At 45.9% G+C, this 12,180-nt stretch overlaps 3 protein-coding genes across 3 annotated transcripts in view; all 3 read right to left on the bottom strand.

The window, feature by feature from the left end:
• Positions 1–4,042, bottom strand: part of ADD2 (adducin 2) — a 123,968-nt gene extending 119,926 nt beyond the window's left edge. The window contains exon 1 of the mRNA XM_040458598.1: positions 4,027–4,042. The gene's annotated coding sequence lies outside the window, so the exon portion shown is untranslated. The remainder of the gene's footprint in view (positions 1–4,026) is intronic.
• Positions 4,043–6,077: 2,035 nt separating this feature from the next.
• Positions 6,078–7,074, bottom strand: FIGLA (folliculogenesis specific bHLH transcription factor). The gene has a single exon (XM_040458606.1). The coding sequence runs from the start codon at positions 6,973–6,975 to the stop codon at positions 6,679–6,681; it is 297 nt and encodes a 98-aa protein (XP_040314540.1). The 5' UTR covers positions 6,976–7,074; the 3' UTR covers positions 6,078–6,678.
• Positions 7,075–7,338: 264 nt separating this feature from the next.
• The window catches only part of CLEC4F (C-type lectin domain family 4 member F), a 32,149-nt gene continuing 27,307 nt past the window's right edge, over positions 7,339–12,180 (bottom strand). The window contains exon 11 of the mRNA XM_040458603.1: positions 7,339–8,647. Within this exon, the coding sequence (XP_040314537.1) occupies positions 8,626–8,647 (22 nt within the window). The 3' untranslated portion in view covers positions 7,339–8,625. The remainder of the gene's footprint in view (positions 8,648–12,180) is intronic.

Here is a 12,180-nt window from a genome sequence, read left to right as displayed (position 1 = left end):
TAAAGTGTTTCAGAATAAATGCTTTTATTTTAAAAATAAATGATTTGAATGTCAAAGAATGAGAAACCCTTCACAAAACTGATGAAATCCTAGAACATTTCTGCAAAAAAAAAAAAAAAAAAGGTCACTCTTTACATTCAGGCCTGGAAAGTCGCACTAGGCAGAAGTTACATGCATATATAAAAATCTCAAAAACATGATTCTTTGTTTAGTCTAAGAATTAGCATGCTCTTTCAACTAGCAATTTAAACTGAGTTAACCAAAAGACTAAAACTTAAGTGTTTTGTTCCCTTTCCTAAAGAAAGGGAACTTTTCTGTTTCTTAATAGAAAATGTTAGTCCCCGCTTTAAATCTACTTACTATAAACAGCCTATTTCCAGGATCAATTATCCTTGGAAGACAAAGACCTCCTGTACATCCCTGCTGCTGGTGTTGCTAAGCATATGCCGACTGTGCTTCCTTTTAGGTTCCACTCCCAGCCCAGGCCCAAAAAGGAATGGCAGGAAGGTATAGCCAAGCAGCTCACCCCAAGAATGACATGGTGATACCTATCTGACAAGGATAAGTGAGGATTAAATGCAAGTAAGATTCTTGCCTTAATACCGAGTATATATTAAAACATTACTATTTTTTAATATTTTGAGAGTGTGTGTGTGCGTGCATGAACACACACACACACACACACGTGAAAGCAGGGGAGGGGTGTGTGTGGCGGGGAGAATCCCAAGCAGGCTCAGAGCTGTCAGCACAGAGCCCAATGTGGGGCTCAGTCTCACAAATGGTGAGATCATGGCCTGAGCTGCAATCAAGAATCAGATGCTTGGCTGACTGAGCCACCCAGGCGTCCCAAAACTAACATTACTATTGTTAACAGATAGCCAGGTTCAAGGTTCAGCTCAGGTCAGATCTTCATCCTTACTTTTGTTCCCAGTCATTCCCAGTCGGCTCAGGTAGTAGCAACAGGAATTCAGTCTCCCAAAGGTTGACTGTCAAGGAAAGGTTTGGTTTATAGGTCAAGTGGCCAGAATATAAAAATCTAAAACTGAGCATGTACAAGAAGTAGAACCCTTACAGAACAGTAATCAAGTAAAAAAATGGCAGCCAAGGTCAGTCAGCAGAAAGCCCGGAAGACCCAAACCAGAGTAGAGCACTACTAAAGGCCAAGTGAGAAAACTCAGAACACTTGCTACAAACAGAATGCCTGTGGCTTATTGTTGATTACCCACCAATCAATACTGATTGCTCATGATGAGTCCAGCAGATTTAATAATGTATGTCCAAGTGAACACTGACATGCCAGGTATTGTGCTAGACACTTCCCTGACATGATGCCATTTGAGTCTCACAATTATCTCATGTACAAGGTAGTCCAATTATCATTCCCATTCCACAGATGGGAAAACTGAGGATGAGATTCAGCAGCTCACCTAAGGTTACAAAACTAGCATTTGAACCCCAGTGTTGGCTCTCTAGAACCTGCACTCAACTGCTATTTTAAACTGCCTCCCACCACCAACCAGCATTTGTGACTCCACAGCTCCCACTGCCCCTTATGTCACACTAAGCAACTTGTTACAGTACGCTTGGTTACAGTTCCTACAAGCTGTTCTTGTTTCTAGCAGTCATGTGGCAGGACGGACCAAGGGGTCTCATCAGAGTAACACAGTCACAGCAAGGGCTAAATGCCCACTTGTGGACTTGAAGAGGCAGACTGCTATTTCTATCCAGCAGCTTCATTAGTTTGGCAAAGTACCAGGAGCTATTAAATAAACTCTTATTTTTACTTAGAAAATGCCTTCCAATAAGGCCACTTCAAAAACAAAATGTGTGTGTGCACACATGTGCATGCATGTCTGTGGTATCACCATTTATCCTTGTGTATGGCAAGCTACTTCTTTCTTTTTCTGGAGGCTTCACAGTCAGAGATATTTTTGATGAGTTATTTAGGGCCATAAAAGGTAAACTTCGGTCTGAAGTGGGTAATTCTGGAGGGGTTGCCTTCCCCTTGAGTTGCTTACCTATTAATTTGGAAACATAATAAATTTTCCAAACTAGCAAACTCCACCTTCCCATTAGGTACTTTCACAAAATGACCTTGTTTCAATCATCTTTCAGCATGGAAAATGCCACACACTTCAAGGAAAATATTTTGAGTTTTTGACATCTATGTGGCTATTTAAGAAAAAACACTTTACCAGACTCCTGGTTGGGGAGATAACTCCGGTCGTGGACATCATGCTCTGGCGACAAGTGTGTGCGGACTCACCACTGCCACCATCTGCCCAGGGCCTCTCCTCCTCGTTCTTCAAGCCCACAGTACAGCTGGCATGTTGGGTGAGGTTTCTCGATAGATCTCTAGCCAATGATATAGGTGGTTCAGAAACATTGTTGCTATAGCTCTGGTGATCCAGATTTTGTCTCTAGAAACCATATGTAGTTGTCAAACAGTATGACAGTCAAGATTCTGAAGATTTAAATCAATATATTCCACAATTTTAACCAATGAAGTTTCATTTAAGTGATAAGGGCCATTCTTAAGCTATCATGGATGGAGAGAAAATCATTACTCACGAGACTGTATTTGTTTTTCTATAACCTTAAGATGTTGTACAGTTGGCAACTGCATTACAAATATTATCCCATGGAACAGATCCTGTATTTTGTAATGAATGTAGCACAAAACAAAGCCCTCCTGTTACACATGCAAGGAAAAACTAGGGCAGCCACCTGTTCATGTACAAATGCTATGACCATGCCACAACTCAAGCATCTAATTGGTTCACAGGACAATCCATTCCCACCGTTGCAGAATTTATCCCCTCAGGGGTCACCCAAGTAGGACTAGTGAGTGGACAAGGAAAAAAATGAAAAGAACCATTATATAACCTGGCTATTCCCAGCCTAAATTTTTAGAATGATAATGTTTCTCTACTCTCTAATATCGGTCCTTCTCTTCTGTCCCTAAACACAATCACATTGCTACTTACAAAAGACTTCAATTGATCTAACCACTTTTCTTCTTCCATCCTTTTGATCCTTCTTCCAGTCTCAGATTTCTAGGTTTAATGGACTTGAAATTTGCCATTATACTCTGCCTGGGACCCATTTTACTCTGAGGGCCATCTACACACCCTCAAGCCCCTAATAAGCAGACTTCCAGCCCACTCCTATCCTACACCTCACATTCTGGGCTTCTCCATAGTTTCTTGAGCCACTTCCCACCCTCAGATTCCCAAGATTCTCCCCACCCAACTTTAGGAGCAGTCTTGCTTCTCCACCTTCTTGCCACCTTCTCCTCTCTGATGGCTCCTCCTCCTTCCTGCCAATGGTGTCACTCATGACTCATTTCTAAGGTCTTTCTCTCTTCATATCTTACCTCCTCTGATGACTAATTCACTTACAGGCCTTCAAGTCCTGCCTGACCATGCAACAAACCCATAAAACTAGCCCACAGCTTCCATCACCTAATGGACAGTTGTGAGCTCTACACACTGATAATTGTGCTGACACTACGTGCTTCACAGTTTGCATAGCAGGCTCGTTTATGTCATCCCACAAAATGGTTGAAAATCCCATGAGACTGGTATCCCCAACCATTGCTGAGCATTCCACCAGACTTGTCTTAGAGAGGGCTTCTCCAAGGGAAATGCCTCTTCCTTTCGGTGTCCTGTCTGATGGGAAACCACCACTATAGAGTGGATTTATGGAAGCCTCCTGTCATACCCTAGCTATCAAGGTCCTATTAAAGATGCAGCAGTTAGGAAGCAGGTACCCTGGACAGTGACAGGAGGCAAGTATATAATCAGAAACTTGGCTCCAAAGCTCACACAGATCTGGATTCAAACCCCAGTCCTGACATTTCTTAGCTATGTAGCCTTTACTTGTATTTTGATTTCCTGCTCTGTAAAACATGGATCATAAATAACTCCTAGGATTGTTACAAACTAACCGGAACATATAAATTGCCCAGCACATGGAAAGGGCTCAATAAATGGTGGACATTGTTCTAAATTCTTAAACCTTTACCTCCGAGTCTTTGGCTCCTTCCAAAACATCACTGAGAACTTGTATGTATTCAGTTGCACCTTTAAGGATATCAACCTTGCTAGGCTTCCTGCTTTGGGGAAGAAATGGCACAAGCGCCTTCAGTTTGGCAAAACCACGGTTGAGATTTTTTATCTGGAAAACAAAAAAGCACAGTGACACACAGAGAAGCTAATTTGTACAGATGCCCTCCCCAAACCATAGATGAGGGTTGTGAGGGCTTGCTTTCACAGCTCATGTCTGGGTGGTGAACCTAAATAGGCATATGCCAGAGTCCCCCCTCCACTGGCAGTGCAGTTGCTGGCAATGGAGGAAGGAGCAGCGTAAACTCAGCACTGTGGGTGGACGGGCTAGCAGGGGGGAAGGGGTCTGTGTTCTTGCTGAACCCTGTCCTCCTCCTCTTAGAGCATACCTGCTGCACTGTAATGTTCAGGCAGTTGGGTAGTGGCTAAAAACTCTAAGTCAATACATCAGGATTTAAAACCCAGCTCCACCACACACATACTAACTTTACAAGAACGTTAGGATACTTCATATTGCCACATTATGGTGTATCTGCTAAGTGGAAAATACCCACCTTGTAAACATCCTTGTGGTGATTAACATAATTGTACATAAAACTCTTCTTCCTGACCTGGTGCATAGAAAGTCCTCCATAAGTGGTACTGATAATGAATAAAATGTGCAAACACTGGTCTACTCAAGCACTGTGCCATCAACTCTTTAATCTCTTTCCCAGCCAAATCAGGTGTTAGTGTCTAGAGAGTCTGCATGTTGGCAGGACTTTAAAGGCAGAATAAGGCTAGCTCTCTATAATTCTCCAGGGTCCAATCCTTCAGCTCACAATGCCTGGAACTCTGATGACCAACCCCCTGGGGGAAAGAGGCCTTGGAAAAAACTGGTTTCCACTACACCATAAAGCCAATATACTCCTGTTAATCGAGAGTCCTCTCCCACTCCAGATCAAAGTCAACAATGGACATAGTTATCTCATTACAGCAGAATACAAAGACCAACAAACATGAAAATGTGCAACTCTGATGAAAGGACTATAAAATAAAATAGAAATTAAATGCCATTTTTCATGTACCAAGCTGGTAATGTTGTCATTTTGTTAATCATACCCAGCATTGGAGATGGACAAAGGGAACAGTCTTATACCCTGTAAGAAAGGATGAAAATGAGTAAACTTTCTAGAAAGCAATTCGGCAACTTGTATCACAACTTTTGAGATTGTATAGGTCCTAAGTTCCAGTAATTCCATTTCTAGTATTTTGAGAGCAATTACACATAGATATATAGACCAGTAAAAAGCTGCAAAAAGCATAGAGACTGGATAAGTTATGGTCTATTTATATGACTATGCAGTAAAAAGCTGAAAGAATGCTTAAGAATGAGGAAATGTTTTTGATAGTGTTAAGTGGAAAAAAACCAAAAATACGTACTAGCTCACAGTTTTATAGAATTCTATATGGCACACACATAACTAGAGAAAAAAGACTGGGAGGATATATACAAGATGTCAGTTCATGGTAGTTATATCTGTGTTATGGTTGTTTCTGTTCCCTGGTCATTTCTGTATTTTCCAGGTGTATTAATTTTGTCGTTGTAAAGAAGAATGAAGGTCATTAGCTTTAAAATAGAGGGTAAAACCAGGATGAATTCTCTGCAGAAAGCAATTCCTTCCTGATGGGAAGGCCCATACAAAACGCAAACTACTGAATCAGAATCTTGTTTGAGGCCACATCATCACATCCGATTCCAGGGTTATTTTCACAAAGGGTCCGTGCCTGGTGAAACCAGGCTTTTCCACTCCCTCAGTTTACCCCAACTTCCCCTGTTCTGCTTTCACTTGGTCGTTTCTCCTCCCGCCCTTTCCCAAAGCTCCTAGCTGATGCACCGGGGCTCCACTTCCAGAGGACCCGGGCACGGGCGGCAGAACCTCTCCCTCAAGTCCCAAGCCCGAAGGCGCGCCCTCCGTCCTCTCCTGTCCCCCACCCCCCGCCCCACTCCCCGTTGGACTTCCTCCGCCGCGGCCAAACCCCCAGGTCTGCAAAGAGCAGAAGGGAGGCCAGATTGGACAAATTGGGGGGCCCAGGTTCGATGAGAAATACTAAAAGCCACCAGTAGATGCCGCTCGGACTACGGCGCACAAGACCATTCCGCGTTGTGATTCACCGCGGCGTCCCAGCCTGATTGGGAAACAACACTAGCTGGAGTGCAAGTCCCGTGCGCACCCCTGCACCGTGTTTCCTTACTCTAAAAAAAGAGAAAAGAGTAACTTCCACTGGGCCCCCTCACCCCATACTTGCTTCGAGGCAGAGATGCAGAAGGGAAAGGGGTGGTGGGAGCCCTTTGCACCCCAAGCGCCTACCCAGCGCCGAGTGGTTGGGAGATTTAAGCGCGACTCCTGGGCGCTAACCTTTTTGAAAGCACTTGCCAAGGCAAGACATTTTTAACGTTGTCAGGGGCCTCGCGTGTCCCCACTCCCACCCCTTGACCCCGTTCCGGGTGGTCAGCAGGTGAGGAGGCCATCCTAGCGTCAGCGAACGTCTCCCGGACGACGGAACCTCGGGCCTCAGGAGGTTCGAGTCGCCTCGGAACCCCGCGGGTGGGGGTAAGTGGGTGCACGGGCTACCGGCCAGGTGTTTGGTGGCGAGCAGCGGGTCGTGAGGCGGCCGAGCCCGGGTGGCCTTGGGGACCCGCGCGGCGCAGGGCGCTCACCCGTTCGCGCTCCTTGGCGTTGGCCACGCGCCGCCGCTCCAGCACCAACTGGAGGTCCTCGGTCGAGGAGTAGCCGCCCGAGGGCAGCCGCTTGAGCCGGCAGATGGCGGCCAGCTGGGGCAGCGGCCCGAACTGCTCCCGCAGCACGTCCTCCAGCACCTCGGCCTGCGGGACGCTCAGGAGAGCCGGGGCGGGCGCTGCTTCCATGGCGGCGGGCGGCGGGCTGGGGGCGGTGCGGCCTTTCAGCTCCCGCACCTGCGGCTGCCCGAGCTGCGGAGCACGGGGGCGGGGCCTGGGGCCCGGACCACCTGTCCCGGTTCCCCTACCCTGGCCTAATGCAAGTCGGGTGCCGCTCGGGGCGCCGCGTTTCACGAGCTGCACAGGTGATTTTGGTGAACACTGGATTACAGACAGCACCGGTTCTGAAATCTGGCCGCACCCTGGCGTCGCCTGGGGGAATTGGGTTTTTCTTGATCCGCTTGCCTGGATTCCAATCCCCAGAATTCCAGTTTGATCAGTCCAGGCTGGGGACTGAGCTTCTGGATATATGTATACGCATGTATGCAAACATACTTATGTACATGTATATATTTACCAGACAAAAAATTTGCCGGCTACAAAGAAAACTTTTAAAAATTCATTTTGAAATAAATAAAAGTTGCAAGAGCAGTAACCAAAAGGTCCTGTAGCCCCTTCACCTAGATTTTCTACTTGTTAACATTTTTCCACATTTACTCCATTGCCCTCTTTCTCTCTAGGAATATTCCCATTTTCATTATTCTTTTTCTGAAGTGTTTCCTAAGTCTTGCCCTGTCATCATGACCTTGACAGTTTCTAAGAGAAGTCTTTCATTCTGAAGGATGTCCCTCACCTAGGTTCTGCCCAATGTTCCCTCATGTCCAGACCTAGGCCATCCCTTCTTGGCAGGGACTCCACAGAAAGGACGCTGGGCTTTTCTCAGTGCATCCCACCAGGACATACATGATGCCAACCTGTCCCACCACTGGTGAAGTTAATCTTGATCACTCAGTCACGGTGGTGTCTCCCAGGTTCCTTCACCATACATGGACTAACTTTTCCTTTTGACTGATAAATATTTTGTGAGGAAATCACCAAAATCCTTAGCATCCATTGATGACTCCTGCCTGAATTAACCACTATTTTGTGGCCAAATCATTGACAACCTATTGGGGGGATGAGCTTTTCCTTCTCCTCATGTATTTATTCATTTTGTGTTTATCTCAGCATGAACTCATGACTTTATGTTTTGCTCAATAAGATGTAATTTATTCAGATCACTATTTCAGTGCTCAAATGGTTCCAGGTTTGGCCTGTAGGAGCCCCCTTTGTGCTGGCTTCTCTGTTCTTTTAACACGACCCCATCATTCTTTGCGTGCCTTCTTACTTGTACCAAAAAGGCATGACATGTTCCTGGCTCATCTTGAATCTTCCCAGCCTAGCCATGGAATCAGTCAATTCTAGTGGAAGATGGAATTTAGAAACAAAGATTTGGAAGCTTGGTTGTTCATTCCTTTTGGATGTCAATGCTTCTAAGCCCTTTTAGCAGATAGGAAACATACATATGTACACATATAAGTGTACACACACAGTTATATCTATATTTTTGTGTAGATAGATGACAGAGGGTTAAAACGCAGGAGTTCACACTAATATCTCCAATTCCAATCCAATAGCTCACATTTCTCTCTTGTTTCTCCCTAATCTGTAACTCCCTTCTCCAACAGTGAGAAACCTGACTCCTGTTATCCTCAGTATATTTACTTATTTATTTGCTCAACTCTTGTATACATCCAGTTTCCTAGCCACATCAACCACCTCCTCAGCCCCATCTCCTCCTCAGCTCCCTCCATGCCACTGCCTGCAAGAGAAGAGGACACACCAAATGTTTAACTGGGGTTCTCTGAGCAGTGAGCCTGGGAATGAGGGAAGATCTGTACCTCGTATCTTCTATATTTCTTGAATTTTTCACAATAAGTGTGGGTCACTTCTATAGTGTATATATATAACCTATATATATGTACACATTTAAGAAGAAAAATAATTTTTTTCTCTAAGTTTATTTGGTGTTGTCTGCTGGCAAACAGATAGAAGGTAACGAGAGCCAAATATGCAGAAATCTTTTTTTTTAATTTTTATTTATTTATTTATTTATTTTTATTTATTTATTTTTTCAACATTTATTTATTTTTGGGACAGAGAGAGACAGAGCATGAACGGGGGAGGGGCAGAGAGAGAGGGAGACACAGAATCGGAAGCAGGCTCCAGGCTCTGAGCCATCAGCCCAGAGCCCAACGCGGGGCTCGAACTCACGTACCGCGAGATCGTAACCTGGCTGAAGTCGGACGCTTAACCGACTGCGCCACCCAGGCGCCCCTATGTGGAAATCTTAAAATGGAGATAGTTTACCCATTTACTTGAATTTCTGTGAGTATCAAAAAGGACATTTTCTAATTTATTGCCAAACCCTGGAGTGGATAAGCTAGTGTGTGTCAGGGGCCCAGTGTGAGAACCCCAGAATTTATTCCTCCATACCTGCTCCCCTCCATCAATTCCAACTATAACTTGTTGGCCTCTTGTCTGTTAGACTTGTATATTGGGCCATATGTTCTGAGGGAGAGCAATCACATGAACTAACCTGAGCCAAGGTATTACACCTGACAGTGACTGGGTGCTTCCACCTTGCCATTCCCCGAAGACACAATGGCCTAGTGAACCTAAAGTTAATTTTTCTCCCCTCTGGCAGTGTGAGAGGCATAGGTCATCTCTCTTCCTCATGTCACCCAGGGACTTAGATTCCTTCCAAACCATTGCTCCTGAGTGTCATTTCCAAAAATGGAGTTGTCCTATTAGAGGCCTCTGCCATTGCCGGTGCCCAGTGGCAGCAAAGTCCTCAGGCATTCACCCCAATCAAGAGTCAGAGCAGAATCAGAAATTCCTCTAGGTATTCCAAGCAGAGCCAGTGGTTTAATTCGGGGATTTAGGTGCTTAACACCATCACTGGGAGAGCTGGTGAAGCAGGAGAAGTTCAGTTTGAGAACATACCACCAAAGCTGCAATCCAGGGAGTGGGAACCAATGTTACCATAGCTGCCACTCAACTCCCCCAAAGCTGGGAAAGGGGCCCTGGAACACTGTTGCAGAGAAACGCCAAGTCCCACCCCCAGGCTTGTCCACAGAAAATAGATGGAAGGACAGGGACGTGAGCTCTGCCTGATGTCCATGCTCACCATCTCATACGCCTGTTTCTAAGGAGGTCCTCTTAACTGACATCCAGTACTCTGGGAATAAGGCGTTCTGGTAAATGGAATTTCAGACTTCTGCCTCTACAATGCAGAGAGGCACCCTGGAGGAAGGGAAGGAACAAGGAAGAAGTGGCGGGGGGGGGGGGGAGCTAATCCACTGTCTCTTCTGCCTGAGACACACAGAAACTGGCCCTTGTTCCACCTTTTGCCCCAGCAGATTCACCTCATCAATCCTGTTTCCTACCCTGGGACCCAGCTAAGAGGGACACTCCCCATATCTGCCTGGGTCTTTGGCAGCTCCTCATCCCACTGACCAGTTTTTGGCTTAGACACAGTAGCCTTAATCTTTGTACCTCAGTCAAAACATGAAAGAGCTGCTAACAAACAGCTTTAATAAGGGAAGGCAAAGAATGACATTTTTAAAAGGGACCAGAAACTATAAAAAGACAAGTTTGCATTGCCCAGAATGCCTGTCTAAATCAATTTGGCAATTTCATATTATTACTCATATTAATGTAAATTCATATTATTATTACATACTATGTCTTGTTTAATCTCACCATATTCCTGGGCACCTGATTTGACTCCCATTGTACAGATGAGAAAATCAATGCCAGAGAAGTTGAGTCACTAGCCAAAGCTACACTACTGGTCAGCTTCTCCTTGAGATCTGAATGGCCGCTGTCCCAGGGTCACCAGGGATAGACCTTTGTGGAAATCCCACACTTCCAGCTGGCCTGGTCCACCAGCACACAGGCCCTACTTGCCATGCTCCATACTTCGCTTCCCTGGAGGCTCCTCCTCCTCCACCCCCACTGAGCATGAGCTGGGGTTACTATCTTGGCCACATCACCAGAAGAGTTAACTGTAGGTCAGAAGTGCTTTTCTACCAAGAACAGAGAAGGGGAACGGACCCACAGGCTTTGTCCCCAAGAAGCTGGTGAAAGGTCAGGGACCCCCAGCTCAAATCCTTCTCATTTTTGCCACTGTGCTCAGCAGCAGCCGGTAGCCTCCAGCTTTGACAAGATGAAGAACGATGCCTGGCAGCCTCATGAAAGAGTAGATAGAAGCTTGGAGCCCTGCAGGCTATGGGGCCTCACAGAAGAATGGGGACTTATAGGGCCTCAGGGTTAGTTGTGGGTCCAAGGGGAAGGAAGAGCTTCTGCAGCACAGGAGTTCATAGGACTGCGGGCAAGACATTCAAACTCTCTAGGCCTCATCTTGCCATCTATAAATGGGAAATTGTGACAGAACCTTCTTCAGAGTTGTAGCAAGGAGTTAATTAGGCCATTGGCACAATAGTAACAGCTAACGCTTGTATAATGGGATCCATGTGCCATGTACTTTTCTAAGCTCATTTTATGGGTTAACTTAATCGCACAACGACTTCAAGAGAGAGAGGTACTGTAATGTTTTCATAGAAGAGGAAATTGAGACACACAAGTCAAGTAACCAACTTTTCCAGCTAGACAGGGGTAAACCTGGGATTGGACCCAGGCTGTCTGGCCACAGACTATAACAGTCTATAACCACCAATCTCTCCTGCCTCGCATAATTCCCACCACATTGTAAGTGATAACTACAATAGCAATGATGATATATGAACCAGATAGAATGTCCAGAAACTTGGCTATTACACATAAGTGACCCAGGCAGGGTGTTCTGAGAAAAAGTGCAGAAGCTTCAGTCAGAGCTGGTTGAGGAGATACTGAGGTCCAGGGCTCGGTTCTGGTGACCCCATAGCAGAAATATCATGAAAGGCTTGTTGGGGCCACCTTGAAGAGGGCCTGAAACCTCCATCCTGGGACCAGCTGGAGTAGGAAATGCTTATCATAGCTAACAAAGATGAGATTGCAACAAAAGTAGGGCTTTGAGGAGATTCAAGAGGAAGTAAGCTACAGGCTGCTTTGGTGAGAGCAGGTGGAACAGAGAGGCACAGCTGTGTTATGGATACCCTGCTTCGTGTGGCCTTGTCCTGGAAGACCTTTTCCAGGAAGAAGCCTTCTTGAGGCCCAGCTAGCAGACCCTCTTCTATCCTAAGTCCCTCCCACGAGTAGCCCAGGCCTCCTTACTCTTCCATGACTCTCCCTGGGGCTGGGGCTGGGGCTGGGGCTGGGGCTGGGGCTGGGGCTGGGGCTGGGGCTGGGGCT

Source organism: Herpailurus yagouaroundi, unplaced genomic scaffold (assembly GCF_014898765.1).
Source record: "Herpailurus yagouaroundi ecotype Mexico unplaced genomic scaffold, PumYag 221, whole genome shotgun sequence".
Classification (NCBI taxonomy): Eukaryota; Metazoa; Chordata; class Mammalia; order Carnivora; family Felidae; genus Herpailurus; species Herpailurus yagouaroundi.
Note: the sequence above shows the minus strand (reverse complement) of the source record. Positions and strands in the feature narration are given on the sequence as shown.

Coding starts and splice junctions, on each gene's coding strand:
- FIGLA (XM_040458606.1), bottom strand. CDS start 6,975: ATGGAAGCAGCGCCCGCCCCGGCTCTCCTGAGCGTCCCGCAGGCCGAG.